Here is a 25,676-nt window from a genome sequence, read left to right on the forward strand (position 1 = left end):
CCAACTCTTTCATTTTACAAATATGGAGACTCAGAAATAGACAGTAATTTACCCAGAATTCTACAGCAAGTTAGTAGCAATGCTAGACACATGATACATAATGATGGAATAATTGGTTATTCACCAAGTCCCATTAAGAGTCAAAAAATCTTGAACTGGAAGACAAGTGTCAAGGAGAAGCAAGCATTAGTGGTCATCATCACCTCATTTAATTCATATCATGCTCTCCATAGATAACACAGCTCTCCTTTTATAGGTTGGGAAAATGTGACCATTTAGCATCCTACACCTGGGAAGTATCTAAGCTGGAAACCATCCATCCACCCATCTAACACATGTTTTCCAAGGGTCACCTGTGTTTCAGCGTAGGCCCTGAGATCCACTGAAAGCAAATCAGATATAGTTCATGCCACCACAGAGAGATATTATAAAAGAGATCAGTGCTTGAATTGTCCCACAAATCCATTTAAAGTTGCAGTTGTAACAATGGCTAAAAATGTTCTGATTGCTTAAAATGTGGGGAACTGATTGAGTCAGGGATCAGGGAAGGTTTCCTTATGGAAATATACTTTTACTGAGATCTGAAGATCTAATAGGATTGACAGGTGATAGGGAGGGAAGAGGGTTCTAGGCAAGGACAATAGCATGTGCAAATGCCCTGTGGTAGGAGGGAACACAGCAAATACAATGTCAGAAAGACTTTCTTTTGAAAAGGAGAGATTCAGAATTCCAAAGCCTGGCTTATTCACCCCACCCTATTTGATAGGGAACCAGAATATAATAGGAGCCAATTAATGCTTGTTGTCCTTCTTTCTTATAGATGTCCCCATTGATGGGAAGTGGAATTGCTGGTCCAACTGGTCTTCGTGCTCTGGAGGACACAAAACAAGACAAAGGCAGTGCAGAAATCCACCTCCTCAAAACGGGGGCAGCCCCTGCCCAGGCCCTGCTTCAGAAGTGCTTAACTGTTAGGGGAAGGGGCACTGCTAGCAAGTGATCCAGATGTATGCTATAGACAGTGTGGTCTCGGACATCATAGATTCAGGCCAGCTCACCCCACACCAGCTCCCACTGGGCTTCCCAAGAAGACAGTGCATTCAGGCCGTTAAAGTAGAGATGTTCATAAAATGCACGTCAACTTGAATAAACAGTGAGTTAAACAAAAGTCCTAAGTTCCTTATGAGATAAAACATCTCCATAAACCTCAGTTTTTCCACTTGACAATTTTATTGCAGCATATTTCCTACCGGTCAAGAACTGTGTTGGGAGTTGGTCACCAGGTAGTCTTACCAACTGGCAGTGACTGGCACACAGTAGGTGTCCAATCAGGAGTCAGTGAGTGGACACCAAGTCATTCTTCCCTTGACAAGCACGTCATCTTGTTCAGTCATGATGTCAGCAGTGTTTATGGAATGATTGCTGTATGCCAGCCCCTGATTGGGTATCTGAATTCATCTCTTCCCTATGACAACAGTTAAGGCAGATGCTATTATAAGCCCTGTTAAACAGTTGGGGAAACTGACTTAGTCCAGTTCAGCAAGTTGTCCAAGGTTACACAGTTAGGAAGTAGCAGAGCTGGGCAGGAAATTTGGGTGGTGGTGTTTTACACTCCTAACTATGCTGCTGTCAGTGAATGAGAATAAAATGCAGCAGCAAATAGTGTGTGTGGATGTACATGTGTGTGTGTGTGTGTTTGTGCATGTGTTATTGACAACCCCTACCCCCACCCTGTGCTGCCTTCTTAGGAAGGTGGGTTTTGGACCCTCTGCTCCTCTGGTGCTAAGCATAGGAAGGGTGTAGTTGTCCAAACTGGAATTGTGGGGAAGAAACAAATAGTGATTAGTGTAGGAACATGGATGGGAGCCCGTGAAAGGTCCTGAGCTGGAACCACAGCCTAGGTTAACTGATGACTGCATGAGAGAAAGTTGAGAAAAAGAATGACATGTGGCATGATGGTTGAAAGAGAACCACATCAAGAAGCTGTGGGATAACATGCAGTTGTCCCTCCCTGGTCCCCACGGGATGTCTGTATAATCTACTTTACTCATTGAGGCCTTTAAGCAAAGACTATTTGGAAGAGAGTGCGGCTTGAAGAAGAGAAGGTGACAGTTACCTTCTCCAGGTTACCAAACCCCAAAATATTTTTATTTTTTAGATCAAATGAGTATTTAAATCTATTTCTCTCATTTTGTCTATTCTATTAAAACATCCCTTGAGATTTCCTTTGCTCTCAAGTTACTTCCTATCTGAGTGAAGAACTTCAGGTGAATTTGTTGAACTTTATAAAACTAATGGGGAGAAAGCACAGTGAGTTAAAGGTGAATTGGTTCATCAACCATTTGTCTGCTGCTAGGTTTGATGCTGGAATTCAAGACCTAGATATTCCATGATATCAAACTTAGGGCCCTGTCATCCATCAGTCTGGCCCAGCCATCTTCCTGGAATAGGGTCAACAGAGGGACACTGGGAAGGAGCTGCCTTTTATTGCCCAGGGGCAGTGGCAGCCTGTGTGGTGATTCTGTTTGCCTTCCTGTCCCCATGTCCCCTGCAGGGGAACTGACGGGTCTGGACCCTTGTTTGGCGTAATATTATTGCTTTGCTGTCTGCTGGTTTTTCAACAGGCTAATCCAATAATGTTTTATCTCTTTCATTATACAGAGGCTGTATAATTTTCTTGAGTTATAATCTATCTTCTTTTAAGATTCCCCAGAGACAGGGAAGAGCAGTTCTGTCTTTCATTGACGGGAAACTCCCATGAAGCCGACACTTGCACATCAAAGCGAGTGCCGCCAAATTAAATTCTGAATCTCAATCACAGCCACTGCTTCTAATGGGAAATTTGAGTTGATTATGGAGATGACAGCCCAGGTTCACATTTATTGCATTTAGCAGAAATTGTTTATCCTATTAAATATGGTCTTGAAGGAGAGACAATTGAATTGTGGAGCACCGGTGAATACCCGGGTGACGCCCAGGCGCTGCTGAACTGTGTAATAATTATATTCTTATTTGTGGGCTGAACTTCCCCACGTGGCTCTTTTTGCAAACAAATGCATTTAGGAGGAGGCTGAAACATACTGTAAGAATTAAACAAAATAAATTCAAAGCCTGCTTTTGGAGAGACTTGGCAACTCTAGCTCACCTGAGTGTGCCTGTGAAGAGCTGCAGAATCTGTGAACAGAGGCCAGGCAATGTGGTTTGGCAGCTGTCCTGGAACTATGAACACAGCATAAGATACCTGGACTTGGGTACTTTTGCCTCCAAGAGAATAATTTTTTGAGATACTGTGAGTTTCTACACACACTTAATGTCAACATGGAAGGCTTCCCATGTGACCTTGGGCTAGTACTATATCTTCTGTGGGAATAGTAACTCTTATAATTAGTTTAACAATAGCAATAATTATAATAATTGCCAATTATAAAGTGATTTGCAGTTTATGAAGTCTTTTAACCTGTATTATCTCATTTAATTTTTATCTGAACTAGATGGAGTAGTTATTTGTACAATTATCAGATGACAAATAGACAAAGTTTCAAACAGAAACTGGATTCTTACTAAGAATGAGATGATTATGGAAACCAAGAGGGGATGCAGACGCCAAGAGAAAAAACTCCTCTGTTGTAGCAGAGGGAACAGCCATCTCTGTTTTACAAAAGAAGGCTCTGGCTTGCACGCTATCACTTTTGGATTGGACAGAATGTACATGGTGCAGAAAGCCTGTTAGGGACAGTGAACTTGTCCCCTAGGTGCCTGCAGCACTTTGATGGAGAAATACTCTGACTGAAGGATCTTGAAACAGCAGCTCCACACTCACCCTCCTTCCTATTGCAGCTTGTCTCTTCTTCTAAGACAGCCTTCCCTCTTTGAGGTAGGATAGGCCATAGTCTAAGCATGGTTCTCAGTGTGGTGCTACTGAAGGTGGTAAAAATCTTTAAGTGGTGGAGCGTAGTGGAAGGTTTTAGGTCATTGGGGGTGGGCCCTCAACGAAGATTGTGAGATGTTGATCTCTTGCTCTTGTTTTTCACTTTCTGGCTGCCATGAGGTAAGCAACTTTCCTATACCATGTGCTCTCAACCATGATGTGCTGCCTTACTACAGACCCAAGAGCAATGGAACCAACTAACCATGACCAAAACCTCTAAAACTGGAAGCCAAAATAAAACTTTCTTCTTTTTAAATTTGTCTAAAGTATTTTGTTATATACTACAGATGTTTATTCTCTCTGTTCTCATCTCATGCTATATTTCTCTCACCATAACAGTCATTGCAGTATAAGACTGATCATGAATTCTGAAACCTAGATGTATTTTGTTTTACAGAAGATATCCTTATTGACATCATGTCTATTCACCAATGTTTCTAGACATTTTATCGTAAATTACTCCTTTAGTATTTCTTTTGCTTTTCCTTTTCCTCCTCAAATATCACATCCATGAAGTCAGGGTCAGTGCACTAATATAGCCCAATGACAGACTACACTGCCTGGCACCAGGAGGTCATCAATAAATAATTGTTGAGTGACTTAATGAACTAATGAAAAGGAGTGAGTGGGGGCCAAGGGAAGAACTTTCCCATCCCAATGAGAAACTTTAGAGAATTGGTGGCACAAGATGGTAGAATTGTGGGACTTGGGGCACAGAAACCCAGAGACAGTGGCAACCTGCACAGCAGTGAAGGGGAAGCACCTGTGACACACTGTGTGGGCAGCCCTGCAAAATACAAGTGAAATAAAAGAGGAAGAAATGTAGGAAAGGACCAACAGTGCATGTTTGGAGGTTGTATTGGTTCCCTTTGGGAACAGCTAGGAATCCCCAAGGAATTTTACAAAGTAAGGGAGCGGAAAACTCTGTAATCATGGGCAGGGTGAATCTAAGAAACATATTCAGAGACCAAAGAGAAAACCAAGGCTCAAGAAGTTGTGAAAGGACCTCCCTGTACGTGGCAGAAGCAGGAAAGAGCCTGCTTCTTGCCTTCCAACATTCTGCATCAACCTCAGTTTCCTCACCTCTGGGAGACCTTTACACCTGCAATGCCCACCTAAAACCTAGCAGTACACTGGAATGGTACATGGGAGGTCTTTGAGATGCTCTGCTGATTGACTGTTGTCATGGAATCAGTTCGTTCTATACATTGTTTTTGACCTTGAGTTACTTTTCTTCCATGTCAGGCCAGTTTCTAAGCCTGAGGCATTCAGATGCTCCAGGGCCTGTTTTTGGTTGCAGCAGGCGTAATGTAACAACTTCCTAGGCAAAACTAAACACAGCAAGTGCGTAGACATGTGCTCTGAAGTCAAGTGCTGGCATATGAAGCCTCGTTCTGTGACTTACTGCTTTGTGGCCTTAAGCAAGTTATGTCTCTATCTGTGCCTCTATTTCCTCACTGCTAACAAATGGTGACAGTGTCAGCCTTCTGGGGTATGGTGAGCATCATGTGGGTTCCTACCCTTAGGAGAGACCTTTAGGAGATTCCTTCATTAGCTATGTCATACCAGCATCATTTCCAGGGATTCTCAAAACATCAACAAGAACCCTAGGTTGGTGGAATTTTGTCAATTCATTGAAACTGGCTTTAAAGACATTTCGGTGCAAAACCCACTACAATATATGAGAACAAAAAGAAGCAAGATAGTTCAGCTCCTAGGAGATGTCTCAATAAAGGACATGGAGGGCTTTCTATCCCGAGCTCTGGGTTATTAAGGGAGAATGTAACAGCATAATAACTAATATTTGCAGAGGGCATTAGCACTTACAAAGAACCTTCCCATACCTAATCCAGCTTAATCCTCTCAATGCCTGCAAAAGGAAGGATTTATTACCTGCCTTTGACAGGTGATGAGATAGAGCCTCGGAGAGACTGAGTACTTTGCCCAAGACCACACAGCTGGAAAGCCAACAAGCTCAGTCCTGGAGCTGCTGCAGCTGCTGTCCTTCATCTCCCACTGGAAACAGAAGCAGATCCAGCTGCATCGCGGCCTACTTGCCCACCTGCATAGAAGACATGAGAAAGGCTCCTGGTCTGTCATCCCTGCTGTGAACAAACCCAGAGGGTTTTGGAGGTCCTTGCAGCAGATAGACAGAAAGGTAAGGCCCAAAACCATCATTTTCTCACTGTGTGACTTTAATCAAGTCACATATCCTCTCTGGGCTTCATCAGAAAATAGAGCTATTCATCCACATGGCACAAGTGTGAGGATCCAATGAGATGACATATATTAAAGGTATGGCATTCCCCCAAAGTGCCTGGCAGGAGGTAGGGGCTCCACTGTCTTCCCACTGAACAAACAAGCCTGCCTGCTCGCTGCCTCATTTATCTGACTAGCAACTGTTTCTTTGAGCATAGAGAAACATTTTACAGAAGAAAAAGAAGAAATTGGGGTCACATTTGCTGTAAGGAATTCTTGGAGGATTGTCAAAGGGAGTCAAGTGGCCTGACATTCACCTCCCTTCAAGCAGATGGCCGTGTGAGGGCCAGGGCACTCCCATTATCGCTGCTGGCTGCATCCACCAGTTATCTCCACTCCACACCTTGCAACCCCAGGTGTTCCTCCATCTATCATTGGCCATTGTTTGGTATCCACTCCTTCTTCCCCCCCCACTTCCTGCCAGGTGACTCCTTGTTAATAAGCCAGTTTGTTCACATCCTGAAAGCTATCTGATTCTGGCCCCTTTTATCCCAAACACCATCCATCCATCACCTGCTTGCTCCTCACGCTTGGGTAGGAAAATGGGAATGGGGGAGGGAGACAAATAATAGATAAAACTTCTTAGCTGCTATCTCTGAAGAAATAGAATGGATAAATAGATCTGTCAGACATGTCTCGAGCCACTGGACAGCCAAGTCTATTTGTTAAAAACAGGTTAGGATGGGAAGATTTATCTCACATTTTAAGCTGTTAATATAGAAAGGAAACATATTTCCCTTTATCTCTCCCAGGGGAAAAAGGGGAAAATCCCAAAGCCATGAATGAGAATTTTTAATCTCTGTCCATGAACTTTCCTTCACTAGGGTGGAAAGGATGGTTCTTTCTTGATTTTGTACAGCCTCTGGGAATAATGTGGTCTCAGCTGGCAGTACTTTGCTTCAGGAAGGTTGTGGGAATTCAGGAATCCTGCTATCTTAAGTTTCCTCTCAGGATTTCCTGCATTCCTACATGCTGGAAACAAAGGCTATTCTAGTCTGCTTCTAGTACTGAACAAGGAGGGAGGGGAGAGAAGGAGAGAGGGAGGGAGAGAGAGAGAGAGAGCTCCAATGTATCAAGCACTATGCTAGTGCTGGGGTTCCAATGATAAATACGTGAGTCCCCATCTGCCCTGCAAGAAGTCACTGGGTGGGAGACTCAGACACGTGCGCTTAGCGATAGGGCATGAAAAGTGCTAGAAAACAGCCATGTGAGTGTGTAGCACCTGATGAGATGTGAAGTCATGGGAGGTTTGAGGGCTGGCTTTCTGGTTGAAAAGATACCTGACCTATGCCCTGAAAAGTGCTGAAAGGAGCTGGGAGAAGGTGGGAGTTGGGATGTGGAAGGGAAGTGACTGAAGTAGTAGGCCTGGAGGGAATAAACTCCCTGAGCTCTTTCAGATGGCACTGAGGAAGGAAGTTCTCCAGGTCTCTTCTTGCAAGGGCCCTATCCCATCATGACCTAATCCCTCCCAAAAGGTACAGCTCCTAGTGCTATCCCATTAGGGTTTGCATTTCAAACCTTAATTTGAGGGAGACACAAACATGCCTTCTATGACACATCACCAAGAAAAAAGAACAAATAAATCTATAATCTCAGATAGTGATAAGTGCTGTACCAGAAAAAAGAAATGAAGGGCATGATGAGCCTTTTTGCCTAGAGTAGTCAGGGACAGTCTTTGAAGAGGTGATATTTGAACAGAAATGTGAATAAATGATCGTTGGATGAGCTCCTGTAGGGGGCAAGCATTTCCAGCCAAGGGAACAGCAAGTGCAAAGATCCTGAGTTAGGAGGGCCTAGCATGGGAGGACAGCCGAAAGGCCTGTGTGGCTGGAGTAACAGGATCGAGGAAGGGGCCAAACAAGAGGAAATGAAGTCAGAGGTGGGGCTGAGGGCTATCATAGAGGGCTTTGTCCATCATGTCAGGGACATGAGATTTCTTTTACAGTGAGCATAGAGAGTCTGAAAAGAGAGATAAAGGCAGAGTGAACTCAGATGACAGAGAAAGTGGTAAATTCAGTTTGAAATTCTTAGACTTTATAACGATAGTCATGGGGTGTCAAAGCTCCCAGAGCACCCTGAGGTAAACAGGAAGTGGCCTGGAAAGTGGCTCTCTGTAGGACTCAGAGACTGTTCCCTGGAAAGGCCCAGTGAGCTAACCTGAGGTCCAGACTCTGCCATTCCCAGCCTGACAAGGACCAGCTCCAAACTCCAATCTACTAGGCATAAACTGTCTCAGATTATCTCATGGGTTTCCAACTTGATTTTGCACAGTCATGTCCTGTACAACATTGTGTCCCTCTGTTTTATGCTGTGTTTCTAATTCTCACTGGATTCCAAGACTGGCTGTCCCTCCTCCTCCAGGTTGTCTGCCATGCTGCCCACCCCGGCTGGGTATGTCCCACGGTCCCCTAGCCTTCTCCCTGGTCTGGGGCCCATGCCATCTTCACAAATCTCTAGCAGAGACTGCATTCTTCCAAGGTGGGACCATGGCAGACTCAGGCCTGAGCCTTCAGGACCCAGCACTGGAGCTTAGCATCAGAGATCACCAGAAAGTGGATGGCCCATTTCCCAAATGGAGGGGCCACAACATATATGTCCCTCATGGAAGAGAAGTGCCCTGTGCTGACTGTATCACATCCCCTCCTCTGGAGGGCTCATAGCTTCCCTTTGCAATCTCTCATTTCTGCAGTACAGCTTTTGAAGCCTGCCCTTTCTCTCTGTCCATTTTCTTCACCCTAAAGGCATACAGTTCAGAAGAGATTCATTGAATGTTCAACTCTTTAGATCTTCCTTTCTCTCAAAGAATAAAAAAGAAGAAAGCCTCTTCTTATTGCTTTTCTCTGTCATTAATTTACTTTTCAAAAGACACCTTGTCAAGCCAAAGATTATATCTTTAAACCATGTGTTTACACCCACACCCTATAAAACCTGAGATTATAGATCTCCTTAAAGGACCTAAGGGAAAATGTGCTGCCGAGTTTTGTGCTTTTTGCTTTGTAGGAACAAATCACTGCTGGGGAAGGAAAAGCACTGATCTAGGAAAGCGTGGCCCCTTTTGCAATTGCCACTGCTGCTGTGCTTGAATTTCTAAAACTGCTGGGGATGTAGCATCATCAGCGAAGTGGTTCTCTGGCTCAGAGGGCAGGAAGGTGGCCTTGCTCACCGATGGCTTTGGCTCACAGGTGATCCTGGTAGTTATTTAATCTCCAAGTTCTCCCAAGTTACTGCACAGACATTCTAACACCCCCGCCCCCTTGCTTCTCATTTCTTCCCCTTGCAAATATACCACAAACTTCTGGTTCCTCTACTGGCTGACAATACAGAGCAGAGGTGTGGAGGGAAGTGTGTACTGGACACCATGCCTTCCATCCATGGCCTGACAGCTCTGTGACCCACGAGACTCAATCTTGTGGAGACCCAGTTTCCTTTGCTATAAAGCAAACTTTAAAAAATGGCTGATAAGAGATAGAAGCAGGGTGTGTGTGGCTCACACCTGGAATACTTGGGAGGCTGATATCTGGAGGATCACAGTTCTAGGCTAGCCCAGGCAAAAGATTCTCCAGGGACCCCATCTCTACACTAAAAAGCTGGGCATGGTGGCACGTGCCTATCATCCCAGCAAGGGCGGTAAGCCAAAATAGGAAGGATGTTGGTTCAGTTTAGCCTGGGGAAACCGGAGCTAGAAGAGCAGGAGGCATGGCTCAAGAAATAGAGTGCCTGCTTTGTCCATGCAAGTAGGATGACTTCTCCACTCTCAAGGGTTCTTATCCTTCGCTGCACTTGGAACTGCCTAGGGAGGTTTTAAAACTACAGATATGTGGTTCCTGCCCCCAGTGACTCAGATTTAATTGGTCTGGGGTGCAGCTTCCAGACATCAAGGTTTATAAAACTCCCCCAGGCATTCTATCGTGTCACAAGGTTGAGAACTATTGAACTACTGTTTATAGATCAAGACCAAATGTCCTCTGCAAACTGTCCAATAGGCCTGGCCCATCTGGCTACCGGTCATCTTCTAGCCTAGTCAGTAGCTGCTGCTCCCTGGTAAGTAATCAATGTAAATTAATTTTTAATGTAAACTAATTTTAACAGTAAAAAGTAAATTAATGAAACAATGGAAAACAATAAGGGGGTCTTTTTTCTTCTTTCAGATAGATCTAAGTTATTCAGAAATGAATTTCTAAGCCAAATGCTTTAATTAATAATTATAATAATGATGACGATACTAGTGATTTACTGTGTGACAGGCATTGTGATGTGTTTTACATACCTTACTTCATTTGCTTTCATTATCTTCCCCACTCCTCATTCCCAACATACACACACACAATCCCTGCCCCTCCAACATTCAAACTCTCACCTTCAAACTTGTTTTGTGCTGAATTAATTTTCCTTCCTACCTTCCTTTCTTTCTTTTTCATTGAACAAAGATTTATTTCATTTGCTAATTTCTTTTGTTATTTATTTTCGGCAGTACTGGAGTTTGAACTCAGAGCCTTAATCTTGATAGGCAAGTGTTCTGCCACGTGAGCTATAAAACGTGCAGCCCTTTTTACTTTTAGGTTTTGTTTTTAGATAGCATGTAGCTTTTTGCCTCGCTCGGCATGGGACTTTGATCCTCCTACCTATGCCTCATGCATAGTTGGGATTACAGATGTGCACCACCCTCTGCTTGTTTGTTGAGATGGGAATCTCATTACCTTTTTTCCTGGGCTGGTCTTGAACTACAATCCTACCAATGTCTGTCTTCCAAGTGGCTGGGATAAAAGGTGTGAGCCACTGTGACTGGTCCCCTTATTTGCTAGTTTCTTAAAAGCTCTCATGACATGTATTGAGGCAACTAGAGAAATCTGGAAATATCTCAAATCCAGGAGTAAGAGTTATTAGGTCAAGTGTATGTATTAGATAAGACAGAGGCTATACATTAGAAAATGTATAGATCATTTGACTTTTCTTAAAGGTAGCAGATGATTTTGCTGGATTTCTATCTGAAAGGTCTCCTCCCTGTTAACCCAGTTGAAAAATTCTTCAAGATCTGGGTCAGACCTATGCCATCTCTAATATACACACTCATGGGAAGATAAGTCTCTCTCCATCCTGTTCTCCTTCAGCATATTTTGATATCAACTCAGCAGTTATTTTCCTTTAGCCCTAAAATCTTCTCTAACTGTTCCATGTATACAGTCAGTCCTCTGTATCCAAGCGTGAAGTCAACCAACTTTTGAAGGACAAGGTGGCTAGGCCTGTGATGGTTATATCTGTACTGTGCTGTACAGATTTTTTTTCTTCTTATAAGTCCCTAAACAATACAGTATAATAAAATTTCCATAGCATTTATACTGTATTGGGTATTCTAAGTAATCTAGAGGTGATTTAAAGTATGCAGAAGGATGTGCATATAACTATATGCAGATAGTATGCCATTTGTATAAGAGACTTAAATATCTGTGGACTTTCAATCTGTAGTAGGTCCTGGAACCAATCCTAGTGGATACCAAGGGATGACTGTGTATAAATCATATTGCTACCCTAACAAGATTGAGAACTGTGAAAAGTTATGAGGCATGAGTATGTGTGTCAGTCACCAAACATTCCTACTGTACACTGGTAGTGTAGATTTGGCCCTCAAGACACTGGTATTAGAAGGCTGTGCTTTAAGAGGAGACAAGGTCATGAAGGTAGAGTCCTATGAGTGAGTTATTGTCCTTATAAAGGAGTCACCAGAGATTCTCTAGCCCCTTTCACCATGTGAGGAAATAGCAAAAAAAAAAAAAAAAAAAAAAAAAAGAACAGTCCTACATAAACCAAAAGCCAGCTTTTATCAAACACTGGACCTGGTGACACCTTAATCTTGCACTTCCAGCCTCCAAAACTATGAGAAATAATCCCTGTTGTTTCTAAACTACCCAGTTTATTGTTACAGTAACCTGAATGGACTAGAATAAAGAAGGGAGAGTGTGCTATAACAACAACTACCTAAAATACAGAACCTGTTAAAGGATAGAGCTGGAAGAATTGTGAGGTTAATGCTAGAAAAAAAGGATTCGAGGCTGGGGGTGGATGAAGAAAACAGTCTGTTGGTTCGCATTTTCTCTCAGCTGAAAGAAGTCTGGATCCAGTAGCCAGTGCAGCTGGCAGCATCCACAGCCTCCATTCCAATCTGCACCCAGAAATGCTCAGCAGGCCTGGGTCTGCACCTTCTGCCCTGGGCATGGTGCGCCTCCATTCTGGGGGGCAGGGTTGTTGCACTCTCTCTTCCTCTCCTGGGTTCCCCCTCTGCATGCAGACCAGGAGCTCCAGCAGCTCCAGCGACCATCTGCTTTGGCACCTGCAGAGAAAATGTGCCAGTGGAGGATGAGGTTAGTAGCTGGCTGGGAAGGCAGGGACACAAGGGCACTGCTGTTGCCCTGCAGTGGTCTGCAGTCCCTCCTTGGGGAAATGCCCTGGGGTAATTAACCAAGACATCTGTGCTCACTGCCTCACACTTAATTTGAAACTCTAGGCAGAGTAAGAAGAGGCTGCTGGGAACCCATCTCATGAAATTTGAACCCGCGCTTCCATGGAAGATGGTTTGCCGAGCAAGACAAGACACAGTCTCCCCTGGGAAAATGACACCAAGTCACTGGAGGTGGTGAGGAGCAGGGAGCGCCTCCATGCTGGGGATTCAAAGTAAGGGGTGGCCAGACACCAATCTGCAGCAGATTGCTGGGCTCTTGTGTGAGTTTGCAAATCAAACCCCCTCCAATTCTGACAATGGGCTATGGTGGGTGACAGAGTCTCTGCACAGAGCATCTGAACACTTAGACCGAACTGGATTCTCTGGAAACCCAGTGCACAGAATCCAGACCAGGGTAGCTGGCTCCTACCAGCTCTGTATCTTTGGAAAAGCCTATCTCCCTCTAAATTTGAGTTTGGGGCTCTATAATTTGAGAAGGCCGCACTAATCCAATTTTTTTTAATACAACCTTTTTTTCCTAAATGAAATCTTCTATGAACCCCAACATGTCGGTCAGATGAAAGTAGGGTACACTATTTGTAGCTGGGGTATCTATCAGGTTCACCCTCTGTCCCTGGGGCAGAACCTGGGGCCTTAAGTCTCCTCAAATCACAGTGTGAATGCCATCAGATTAGACTGTCTCCAAGTCCCTTCCAGCTCTGTAATTACACTCCCTGATGGGCAGCCACAGCAGGATTCTCTCTCTATTTCTCCCACCTCTGTCACTCCAGCCCCACAGGCAAAGATTTGCTGGGGAAATATCTAGGGTTTCAAGGATATCCATGGTGCTTTCGATGTATCGCTAGCCTTAGATTTCCTTGCCAGCCTGTCTGTAAAAGTTCAGTTTGATGGCCCAAAGGCACCTGATGTCCACACTCTGCTTGGAAGAAGGTTAATGGAGCTCCATGAGCTACTTACAGCTAACTGAATATAAGGGAATGAATGTAGGAGGACTGGGATTTCGAATTCAGCCCTCTGTCCCTTACCCTAACCTGGATTATTAGCATCTTGTTTCTCTTTCACTGCCCATTGCATATGCATATGACATGACACGATTGCCACTAAACCTGGCCCCAGACCCTGGAAGATGTCTATCTAGGTAGCCCACACCCCCTCTTCTCTCTGCCTCTTTGGACAAAGATACAAACAAGTCAAGGATCCCATGGGTCTGTGAAGAGCAATAATTATGATTACCCAGGAAGGATCACATGTGTCTCTTTAAGCCAGGCCAACCTGATAACTATGAACTGGCATATACTCCCTCTCCACTACCTAAAATGATAGTCATTGAAATTGTCTCAGAGCCTCTGCTCCCATTTGAAATTTGTTGAACATCCTAATTCAGGATGTGAATCAGTAAAGTGTAATGACTTCCAATCTCTAGTTACATGACCTTTGAGCAAGTTATCTCACATTACTCCTGCCCAGGTTCCTCATCTGTTAATTGAGGTTAATAATTTCATTCATCTTATAAGGACCCTGTGAAAATACACAAGAAGTGAGACCATACACAGGAAGTGCTGTTATAATGGCTGGCACTGAATAAGGATTAGTTATTATTTCTATTCATTGACCTTTGGTACCATTGGGAAAGTTGCTGGCAGAGAGTGGCTGCAACCTAGTTCCCACTCTGCTGGTTAAGTCAAGAGAGCCCTGAGTGCTGGAGTTGGGCTCTTTCAGCCCAGAATGGTTTTATTTTTCTTTCCCAACTCACCAATTCCCGGTGGAATTGGCTTTCTTCAACTCACAGGAGGAAACTGTGCAACAGGCTTGGCTCTATTGGTTGGTTGTTGATTTTTATTTTCTGCATCCTTCTTCCTTGGGACTTGGCTTTCACTCACCCTGCTGTGTCACCCTTGCTAGAATTTTCCCTACAGGATACCAGACAACATATTGGGACCCAAGTTGTACTTTCTTCTTGAAGCAAAGGAGAGATTTACATAAGGAGCCAACCCAGGGCACAACCTCCACCATGGAATGTCCTGCATGAAACGGCCTCTTCCATCTGCTAACTCTAACAGAACCTCCCACTTGTGTTAGCTGGTTTAATCCTCAACACCACCTGTGAAGAACATACTGGTATAATCTCATTTTACAGGACACGCCTAGATAAAAATTGGGAGAACTGTGATTCAAAATCTTGTCTGACACCAGAGCTATGTTATCTTGCCCCCTATTTGGAACTACTCTGTCAATGAGTGAGCAGTAGCCCACCATCTCACTGTAAAACCAGGTCTGCTTGGTAGAGATCTTCCTTGAATCCTAAGGAAATTACCATCTATGGCTTCTTCCAAACCAAAGTAAATTTGATAATTTGCAGCTTCAAACTATCAACTTTCATCATGTTACCATCCCTTGTTTAGGTCAGAGACTCAGAGAATCTGGAGGTAGAAGAGATCTTGAGGCCATCTTACCCAACCATCCACCTCCCTTCCTCACTACATATATACCACTATGTGCTTGGAAGAAGGTCTTTTTCATTAAGCCCAAATCCTCTTACTACATTAGTCCTGCAATTTCATCTCAGTAGTCACACAAAATAAGTCTCGTCCCTCCCCATATGGTAGTTCACAGAGAACTTGTTCCTTCTGAGTGCTCCATGCAAAGATCTTTCCAATTCTTCCTCTTAGGACAGAGGTTTGACTCTTCCAATTCCCCCAGTTTCCCACTTTATTTCACCAATGTCTGAAGAAGCATGCACTGAGACAAAACTGACATGTCAAAGAAGAATTGCATTCAAGCTCTTTACCTCTGTTAACCTAGCCCTTTGCTCTGGGAGCATCTGATTGAGTCAACTGGGACTAAATGCTTGGTTCATTTTTTACACATGGATGTTAAGTACCATGACTTCCTCCCTGTCTACCCTATATTTTGACTTTATTTATGGACTCAAGTATCTTGGATTTACCCATCCAGCCTTCCTGTGTTTGTTTCTTTCTTTCTTTACATTTTCTTCATTATGGTGGCCAAATGGGATTGATGTATACATTGAGTTGGCAGCCCAAATGCACCATACTAAAGCAGTTATGTGCCTAGAAAATTGTAAGCTTAGAAAATGAGACATTCTTGGAGATTGTTGGAGTTCAAAAGAAGCTTAGATGAAAAAGCTAAGCCCCAGAAAGAAGAATTTAACCACAATGAATTAGTGAAAAAGTTGTAATTCATGTCCAGGTCCCCAGAGTTCTTCATCTTGAAGAGGTGGATATTTTACTCTAGTTCGACAATATTCTTTCCTTGTTGCAGTCAATTCATGCTGTACACTCCTGCATTTGAACGTCATTTGCCCAAACTTTGTTTTTAGTCTTAACGCCTTAGTAGGAGTGTAATAACAACCACTTATCCCTTGTAGGGGGTTTGATTATATTCCCCTAAAAAATAAGATCAAGTCTAAATCCCCATTATCTATGAACATAACCTTATTTGGAAATAGGGACTTTGGAAAATCATGTTAACATGAAGTCATACTGAATTAGAGTGAATCCTAATCCAATGACTTGTGTTCTTATAAGAAAAGAGACAGGGGCTTGGGGTGTGGTTCAAATGGTAGAGTGTCTACCTAGCAAACTCAAAACCTTGAATTCAAACATTAGTACCACACACACAAAAAGAAATGCAAAGAAAACAGGGACAAAATGGGAATAATGCACTGGGTGCCGGTGGTTCACGCCTGTAATCCTAGCTACTCAGGAGGCAGAGGTCAGGAGGATCATGGTTCAAAGCCAGCCTGGGCAAATAGCTCAAGAGACCATGTCTTGAGAAAACCCTTCACAAAAAATGGTTGGTGGACAAAAACTGCTGGGAAAACTGGTTAGCAGTCTGCAAAAAACTGAAACTAGATCCATGTATATCACCCTATACCAATATTAACTCAAAATGGATCAAGGATCTTAACATCAGACCCCAAACTCTTAAGTTGATACAGGAAAGAATAGGAAATACTCTGGAGTTAGTAGGTAGAGGTAAGAACTTTCTCAATGAAACCCCAGCAGCACAGCAACTAAGAGATAGCATAGATAAATGGGACCTCATAAAGCTAAAAAGCTTCTGTTCATCAAAAGAAATGGTCTCTAAACTGAAGAGAACACCCACAGAGTGGGAGAAAATATTTGCCAACTATACGTCAGACAAAGGACTGATAACCAGAATATATAGGGAACTTAAAAAACTAAATTCTCCCAAAACTAATGAACCAATAAAGAAATGGGCAAGTGAACTAAACAGAACTTTCTCAAAAGAAGAAATTCAAATGGCCAAAAAACACATGAAAAAATGCTCACCATCTCTAGCAATAAAGGAAATGCAAATTAAAACCACACTGATTCCACCTCACCCCTGTTAGAATAGCCATCATCAGCAACACCACCAACAACAGGTGTTGGCGAGGATGCGGGGAAAAAGGAACCCTCTTCCACTTTTGGTGGGAATGTAGACTAGTACAACCACTCTGGAAAAAAATTTGGAGGCTACTTAAAAAGCTAGACATTGATCTACCATTTGATCCAGCAATACCACTCTTGGGGATATACCCAAAAGACTGTTACTCCAGAGGCACTTGCACATCCATGTTTATTGTAGCACTATTCACAATAGCCAAGTTATGGAAACAGCCAAGATGCCCCACCACTGACAAATGGATTAAGAAAATGTGGTATCTATACACAATGGAATTTTATGCAGCCATGAAGAAGAATGAAATGTTATCATTCGCTGGTAAATGGATGGAATTGGAGAACATCATTCTGAGTGAGGTTAGCCTGGCTCAAAAGACCAAAAATCGTATGTTCTCCCTCATATGTGGACATTAGATCAAGGGCAAACACAACAAGGGGATTAGACTATGAGCACATGATAAAAGTGAGAGCACACAAGGGAGGGGTGAGGATAGGTAAGACACCTAAAAAACTAGCTAGCATTTGTTGCCCTTAACGCAGAGAAACTAAAGCAGATACCTTAAAAGCAACTGAGGCCAATAGGAAAAGGGGAACAGGTACTAAAGAAAAGGTTAGATCAAAAAGAATTAACCTAGAAGGTGACACCCACGCACAGGAAATCAATGTGAGTCAATGCCCTGTATAGTTATCCTTATCTCAACCAGCAAAAACCCTTGTCCCTTCCTGTTATTGCTTATACTCTCTCTACAACAAAATTAGAAATAAGGGAAAAATAGTTTCTGCTGGGTATTGAGGGGGGCGGGGAGAGGGAGGGGGCAGAGTGGGTGGTAAGGGAGGGGGTGGGGGCAGGGGGGAGAAATGACCCAAGCCTTGTATGCACATATGAATAATAAAAGAAAAAGGAAAAAAAAATGGTTGGTGGAGTGGCTCAAGGTGTAGGCCCCAAGTTCAAGCCCTAGTACCACGAAAGAAAAAGCAGCGGTGGGGGGGTGGTGAAATAATGCCACAATGCCACGTGAAGGTAGATGCAGAGGTTGTAGCAAAGCATCTACAAACCAAGGAACATATGAACCAAGGACAACCACAGAAGCTGAAGAGGAGCATAGAGCACATTCTCCCTGGAGTTTCTGAAAGGAAACAACTTAGCCATAGCACATGGTACTGGACTTCTAGCTTTCAGAAGACTGAGACAATAAAGAGTCTTAAAGGCAGAGAGAATCTATTAAACATGGGGGATCAAAAATAGAATTCTTGAGTGTGGATTCCTAGGGCAGTGGATGAGAGGGCACGGAAAGGAGATCCTGGGAACCCTGAAGGACCTTCCTGCCTTGGCCCCTTCAAGCTGGGTCAGGTGGAGCAGGGTAGGATGCATGGGCCTTACCCTCCAGTTGAATCTGCTCACAGGCAGGGCCTTGGTGACCCAACCTACACTGACATCGGCAGCTGGTGCCCTCAAGGATGGGCTCTCCATTGTTTAAGCATGGTCCACAACGACAGGCATTGAATTCCATCAGGTACTGGTCCAAGGCCCTGTGCAGGTTCTGGCGTTTGGTCTCCAGAGGCCCCAGGTTGGTGTGCAGCAGCATCTCATGGATGGGCTGTACCTGCAGGCACAAGAAGAACTCAGCGTTCCTCCCTGGGCTCCTCCCACCTTCCCAGAGCCCCAAAACCTGCTGCCAAGCTTTGGCCAGGCATCCTGCATGCCAGGCACAGTGGCAGATGCCCCAACTTTCTCCTACCACCATGATCCTTTCAGCCACTCTGTGAATGGACACTAAACACCCTAGCTCACAGATGGGGAAATGGAGACTGAGAGTGTTCACATGACTGACTCGGCAGAGCCACTCTGAACCTATACCCTCCAATCCCAGAGTAAGAAGCGAGTTTATAAATTATTTGGTCAACTTCCTGACACTTTAAGAGTCAGCTAACATATTTGTATGTCTGCATGTTTGGGTATGCTTTCTTGTTTTTCATTGTCACCATTCAATGCAGACATTGAGAAAGGTAGTTTGCAATGCCCTCTAATAATGTAAGTGTGGTGGTGTTGTGGGGGTGGGTGGGGGTTTCACTGCAATGGTGCTCCTCATTTCAGTAATGAGTGGAGTCCTGGGTCTCTCAGCCCAATACCATGCATTTCAATTGGAGAACTCTTTTTTGGCAGAGTGAGCTGTCTCCATTGTGGTGTGCTTAGCAGCATGCCTGGCTTCTACACACTAGATGCCAGCAGTGCCCTTCTAGTCGTGAAAAGCAAACCTGTCCCCTAACATTACCAAATGTCTCCTGGGGGCAAAATGGCCTTGGGTTGAGAAACAATAGATGTGGTAGAAAGCTCATTGAATTTGGAGTCAGTAAACCTAGCTTCTAATTCCAGCTCTCCTACTTCCAGCTGTGTGGTCTTTTGCAGGTGACCCACTGAGTCTCCCTTTCTCATCCATAAATGAGAACAGTCACTTGTCCTTCAGGTCTATTGTGAGGATTTAGGGAGATGACACATGCGAAAACCCTGTCTCACAAATAAATGCTGTTTACTGCCCAGCTGTGCAGCCCATGACTCTTAACTGCCCCTGTCTTTACCTGAAGACAGTATTTGCTTTCTAGAATTCTTATGGTTTAAAGAAGTAATGAGTGTGCAATGCCACTGCAAGAGGGAAGAATAATATAAAACAAGCACCATTTTCATTAGTTAGATATGATGAAAAAATTGGTGTTTTTCAAATTGCATATGCATATGGTTATCTTTAGCACCTTACACTGTTAGGTATTTCAATAGAATGTTAAAATGAAAGCTTTTCTCCAGGTGTCTCATTTTAAAGGAGAAGAAGCCAAGGCTCCAACAGGGGGAAGTGTTTTGCTGAGGTCACAGAATAAGTCAGTAACAGGTTGGAGCCACACTGGGGGCAGTCCCACTTTTCTGGAAACAGAAGTCAACAAAGGGTGTTTGCAACAGCCTTGACTAGTTCCTGGAAATGTGGACATCAAGACCGGTGGCAAACAGACATTGGTAAGCAGTCAGGGGCCACAGCAGCAGCCACCAGGCAAGTGATAGCAGGATTGGATGGGGCCCCAGCCAAGATCGCTTACTGGAAGTTCACTGAATGTGGCCCGCTGTCAGGACATCAGTGTAGAATTATTGCCCTGTGGCCCTGGTTAAAAATGACTTTCAGTTCCAGAGAAGGTCAGGGACATTGCAGGTGCCTCAGCACTCAATTTCCACATCTCACACTTCTCTCTGCCCTCTCCCTGCACTAGAATTCTCAGGAAGCACTCCCTGGGAAGGCTGGTGGGACTTAGGGACAGGATAGAGGTAAAGAAGAAAGAATCTTAGAACTCAAAAACATTGACAATGATATTTTTCCATTTGTTACAGAAGAGCAAAAAGATTCATAGAAGGTAAATGATGTAGCAATACCGAATAAGCTAACACATAACACATCATAGCACATACAGTACATAACATAAAACATAGCAAAATATACTCCTGTATTCACTTGATCTAAGTACTTGCTGTAAATAATCACTCCTAAGTTCTGGGGAAATGTTAGTGACCAAGACCCAAGACACTGATTCTACTCTGGACATCGGGCTCCACATAACCCCTAACTGGTCTCCTTGCCAATAGTCTGTCTGTCCCTCTCTCCACTAACCCCCTCTATGACTGATCTTTCACCTTTCCTTTTCCTGTGATCATACCCTTTTTAAAGCACAGCACTAGCTGTGTTGCTTCTCTAGTCTAAAATCTGCCAGTGGCTTAATGTGTCAAGTCCAACACTTCTCAGGGGGCAGAGATTGTGGATTTAAGAGTCGGTCTGACATGGCTCAGGCTAGGCTGTGTCATTTGCTGGCTTTCAGCTCTTGTGCTGGTCACTTACCCTCCAGGAACCTAGTTCCTCACCTAACATTCACTAAGTACCCAGTTCTCTCTCTAACCTTATGAAGAAACCTGTTATTCCATTGGTATGCACAAGGAAAGTGGGTCTGAGAGAGTGAAGTAACTTATACAAGGTCACACATTGAAAAGGTGGCTGAGCATGACCCCTACTAGGCCTTTCCCCTTCCTTCCAAACACCAGGCTCATTTTTCCAAAGTTAGTATTCATTCTCCAAATAGAGAATCTCTATCTTCCCCTTGGAAGTTTTGCTTAAGGCAAACACAAAGTTCACCTCTTGACCGTGAAAGTTTATATATTTCTCCTGATATCAATTTATAGTTTTTGCCCAATCACTAATAGCTTGATGATAGCAATTTTCAGACCCTATGTGAATTACAGATGCGTGAAAGTGGTCCCTTAGTTATTGGAGAAGAAATGAAATCAAGGTTAATCCATCTGACCTCTTTCTTCATAGAAAGCAGGGTGTTATAATAGACTTTTAGGTTTAACTGTTGGTAATGTTTTAGGAGAAGTGTATCTATATCTAGGATTTTAAATACATGTAGAAAAAATGGGCAAGGAGAGAGAAAATGGCTGAGAAAACAATATTTTGCTTTAAAGTATGAAACACAACTTTTTTAAATGGGGTACCTTCCCTACATATTGGCAGAAGTAGTCAGACAACTGGTGGAATCAGCCCATTCTTCTACAGTTTATATACAGTTTTATTCCCTTTGTGAAGTTGGTAATTTAAGCCAGGTTTTCTCAACTTTGGCACACTTCAAGTCAGAAAACTTTGCTGTGGGGGCTTTTCAGCAGCCTTCCCCGCCTGTCTGTAGATGCCAACAGCACTTCCCTTGTTCCCCTGGACACTGCCACAGTTCTCTCAGGGAGCAAAGTCACCCTCTCCCCATGATTAAGAACTACTGTTGTAAGGATGGTGCTAGGATAAGAAGGACATAAGAGTTGGACACTAAGTCCAAGGATCTGAAACCCAGGCTCTGTCACATATGAGCTCTGCGTCAAACAATTCATTGATTTCCTCAAACCTCACTTTCCTAATCTTTTTAATGGGACAATCATATCTATGCAAGAGGTTCATTGCTCTTTGATGAGGAGATGAGATCATTTAGAGCAAGAACAGAAAATTATAGCCTGGGTCCAAGTCCAAGTCACAGCTTATTTTTGTATGGATTTTGAGCTAAGAATATTTTTTTATGTCTTTAACAGTTCTAGGAAGAGAGTATGAATAAGAGGAAGGAAACGAGAGGGGCGAGAAGGAAGAGAACTACGAATACTCTCTTACTACTTTGTGTCAGAGACTGTATGAATGTAGCTTACAAAGCCCAAAAACTGCTTATTATCTGGCCCTTTAGAGGAAAAGTCTGCCAACCCTTAATATGATAGATGTGACTTTTAAAATCTTTTATGTATAAGTACAAGTTAATATTTATTTAATGTGACCTAACTCTGCCAAACTTCTGGGACTTGCAAAGTCCATGAAGAGACAGTAAATTTCTGACCCCAAAGTTCTGTGGACTGGATCTAAAGTCATACCCTCACTCTAGGCAGGGCAAGGCTACCAGTTCAGTGTGCCGTTACATTTAATCTTGTACTTTGATGGGCTCATAATAAGAAATATGAAATGATCTGGTCTGCTTCACTTTCATTCCTCATGGACGTAGGGGTTCTTCAACTGCGAAAAGACTTACCTCAAAATCGATAACAACAGGATTATACTTTAATGATCTCCCCCAGTAACGGTATGTAATAGTGCTGCTGTTTTGTGTCAAACCACCGCCCCAGCCAGAGCTGCCACCTCGCACTCTAGAAATGATGTCTTCCACAGCCATGGACTTCTTGTCTTTCTCTCCTATCAAGAAGATAGATGATTGCATTAGCTGATTTCCCAAAAAGCCAAAGTAGTAGTTGGTGAGCTCCACTGATGAGGTTTGGAATGGTGTTTCTGTGCTCTCTGTAGAATTGGTTCCCATTCTTCTACTCTGCTTGGTTAACTAGCAGGACAAAGCAGATGGAAGAACCAGTTCAACATGGAAAATCAGGAGATGGGAAATTACAGCCTAGAAGGCAATGGCCATCCTCTCCTTCATTTATATGTCAAGTGTTAGCTTAGTGTGTGCTCAATGCCAAGTAGGTTTGATCAAATATTATAGGTGCTATGACAGATATCATTATAGGGCTCAGTGGGAACACAAGGAAAGAAGCAGTTAGATATTCAGTGGGAGAGGGTGGGGATCAGGAAGGAAGGTGAATGTTTTCCAGGTAAATGGAGAGAAGATGGAAGGACATCAGAGAGAGGAAGAAATTTGACTTAAGATGAGTAACCAAAAGCAATGGATGAAACTTGAACCTGTTTAATGTGTGCTTTGCCCACTGCTTTGTAAACTCTTTCATAATCCCCTAGTCCTCTGCCTCTCACCAGAAAAAAAATACTGATAATATTTGGTGAATAAATGAGCGAATCAATACATGAACACTCATATTGGCTTGTTTAAGAAACACCAACAAATTTCCATGTATACTCCTCTAATCATTATTCTTTGATCTTGGACTTGGTTATCATGACCTCTCTTCACAGACTTCCTCTAGACTTTCATCTGCTGAGCCTTCATTTCAACAGACCACTTTTCCAGACTGAATCTATACCTTACTTTTATCCTGCTTCTTGTTTGGACCTTGTCTAGTGCTTGAAATGTACTAGGATTCCCCAGAATAAGTCAAATATTTCTAAGGTGGTTTCAGTGTATGATGGATTAAAAATAAACCCAAGATACACAAGTCATGATTTGAGGTAGTTAGCATCCAAAGAGTGACTATTGACTGAAATGGAATTAATTAGGGGAAGAAAATCACTTTTGTGCCCCAATTGTGTATTTGAAGGAATTTCTGGCTTCTCTTTTGGGAAGATCTATTTTTAAACACTTGCCAGCATTGCCAAATCCAAATTTTTCACAATGTCCTCCTGATAAACTTCCTTCAAATCCTATCGTGTCATCACGTTCAAAGCCAATAGCACCTCCAATGCATGTCTTGATATATTTGTCGGTAATACCTGCAGTAGGAGACAAACACAAAATGCTAAGATAATAAAAGACAGTTGACATGGAAGAGTCAGCTCACCATAGCAAAAGCTAACTTCAACATCATTGTCTCATAGAACTGGGTTGAAATCTCAGTTCTTTAACCCAATTTCACATTTATCTTCTGTATTGTTCCAATTTAAATACCTCTTAGAATGAGTATATATTGTATGTATGTATTTAGTCATGTGTTATACATACTAGCTGTTCCAAAATGTTAGGATTTTTTTCTTTTGCCCATTCTCTTCTGAACCTTCTTGGAACAATGATTCTAAGCATCCATCTCCATATGGGTCAGGGCCTATCACAGTGCCTGGCCCAGGATGGCACTATTTTGTACAGGTGGTCCCTCAATATAAATGCCTTCCTCCCTCGTTCTTCATCTTCTTTCTACAGTTCAATCAAGCTCTTATTCAGGTATCATTTACTCCAGGAAGCCATTTTAGATTAGAATAATCCATGCTTTCTTCAGAGGTACCAGTGTTCTTTGTGCCTTGAATGGTCATATTCATCACAATTCTTCTCCTGGTCTTTTTTGCCCCAGAGGGGTCAGAATCCTGCTAGGAGATGTAGATATCACCACAGGAAGTCTGTCTGCTCTACAGACTGTCAGTGTCACATTACCTATCTCTGAACTTGTCTACATCAAGGACCCACTGAGGAACCTGCCTTTTGCAGATGAGGAAAATAATCCTTAAAAGCCGTAAAGCTATTTTGCCCTGACCATCCAGCTTGTCAAAGAACAGAGGTGGTTTCTAAGCCTAGGTCTGCCTCACAAGATAGGGCTAGATAAATATATTGGAGTAAGATATGGACCATGCTACAGAGGTCAAATTTATCTGTAGCTATCAGGGTCTTCTGAAATTTATAAACTAGAATTTGTACTTTAAAACATCATTCCTAGTCAGGCATGATTGCCTGTAATTCCAGCTACTTGGCAAGTAGAGGCAGGAGGATTGAAAGTTTGAGATCAGCCCAGGGAAAGTTAGTGAGACCTTATCTTAAAAACAAAATAAAAACAAAAATGGATGGGATACAAATCAAGTGATACAGTGTTTGCCCAGCAAACATGAGGCCCTGAAGTCAATCCCTAACACCACACAAACAAACAAGCAAACAATAAATAAATAAGTAAACTGCAATAGTTATCAGTTCACTGGGTTATTCTGGCAAGAGCAAAGAAAAAATAATTTAAGAGTAATCTAATGATGAATATTTTCAAGGGGCATTGAGGATCAAACTTTACTTGCCTGTATCCCCACTGGTCTAAAAATTCTGTGAGCTCAAGGACTTGTTTTTAACTCATGATTATCTCATCAGCACAGCAGCACAGTGTCTGTCATAGTGTAGGATTTCAGTAAGTATTCAGCATAAATGATTGATGAATGAAGGGGGAAAAAATGAGTGTATAAATGAATGCCATGAGTCCTTTGTAAGGGTTTCCGGTAGAAGATATCTTAGAACTTCAAATCCCAGTCACTAATACCCTTTATGAACTTGGAAAAGACTCACAACTCCACTCACTGGGCCTCAGTTTCCCGTTTATGGAAGGAGAGGGTTATCCTGATCTCGTCCGATTTCATCCACAGTCCTCAATGACTGAATAAAAATCAGTTTCTAAATAACTCCCGAGCTG

The 25,676-nt window shown here is 43.0% G+C and overlaps 2 protein-coding genes across 3 annotated transcripts in view; one reads left to right on the forward strand and one right to left on the reverse strand.

Annotated features, from left to right (window-relative positions):
- C8b (complement C8 beta chain) overlaps positions 1–4,161 on the forward strand; it is a 41,493-nt gene extending 37,332 nt beyond the window's left edge. Inside the window, exon 11 of one of the 2 annotated variants that reach the window (XM_074080007.1) lies at positions 821–4,161. In XM_074080007.1, coding sequence (XP_073936108.1) covers positions 821–972 — 152 coding nt within the window. In that variant the 3' untranslated portion in view covers positions 973–4,161. The remainder of the gene's footprint in view (positions 1–820) is intronic. The other variant, XM_020152685.2, reaches the window with a different exon arrangement.
- A 7,820-nt stretch (positions 4,162–11,981) lies between these two features.
- The window catches only part of C8a (complement C8 alpha chain), a 63,399-nt gene continuing 49,704 nt past the window's right edge, over positions 11,982–25,676 (reverse strand). The window contains exons 8-11 of the mRNA XM_074080008.1: positions 23,887–24,012; positions 22,652–22,812; positions 18,450–18,672; positions 11,982–12,509 (exon numbers count right to left, since the gene is read on the reverse strand). Coding sequence (XP_073936109.1) covers positions 12,358–12,509; positions 18,450–18,672; positions 22,652–22,812; positions 23,887–24,012 — 662 coding nt within the window. The 3' untranslated portion in view covers positions 11,982–12,357. The remainder of the gene's footprint in view (positions 12,510–18,449; positions 18,673–22,651; positions 22,813–23,886; positions 24,013–25,676) is intronic.

The sequence above is a fragment of the Castor canadensis genome, chromosome 7, assembly GCF_047511655.1.
Source record: "Castor canadensis chromosome 7, mCasCan1.hap1v2, whole genome shotgun sequence".
Taxonomy (NCBI): Eukaryota; Metazoa; Chordata; class Mammalia; order Rodentia; family Castoridae; genus Castor; species Castor canadensis.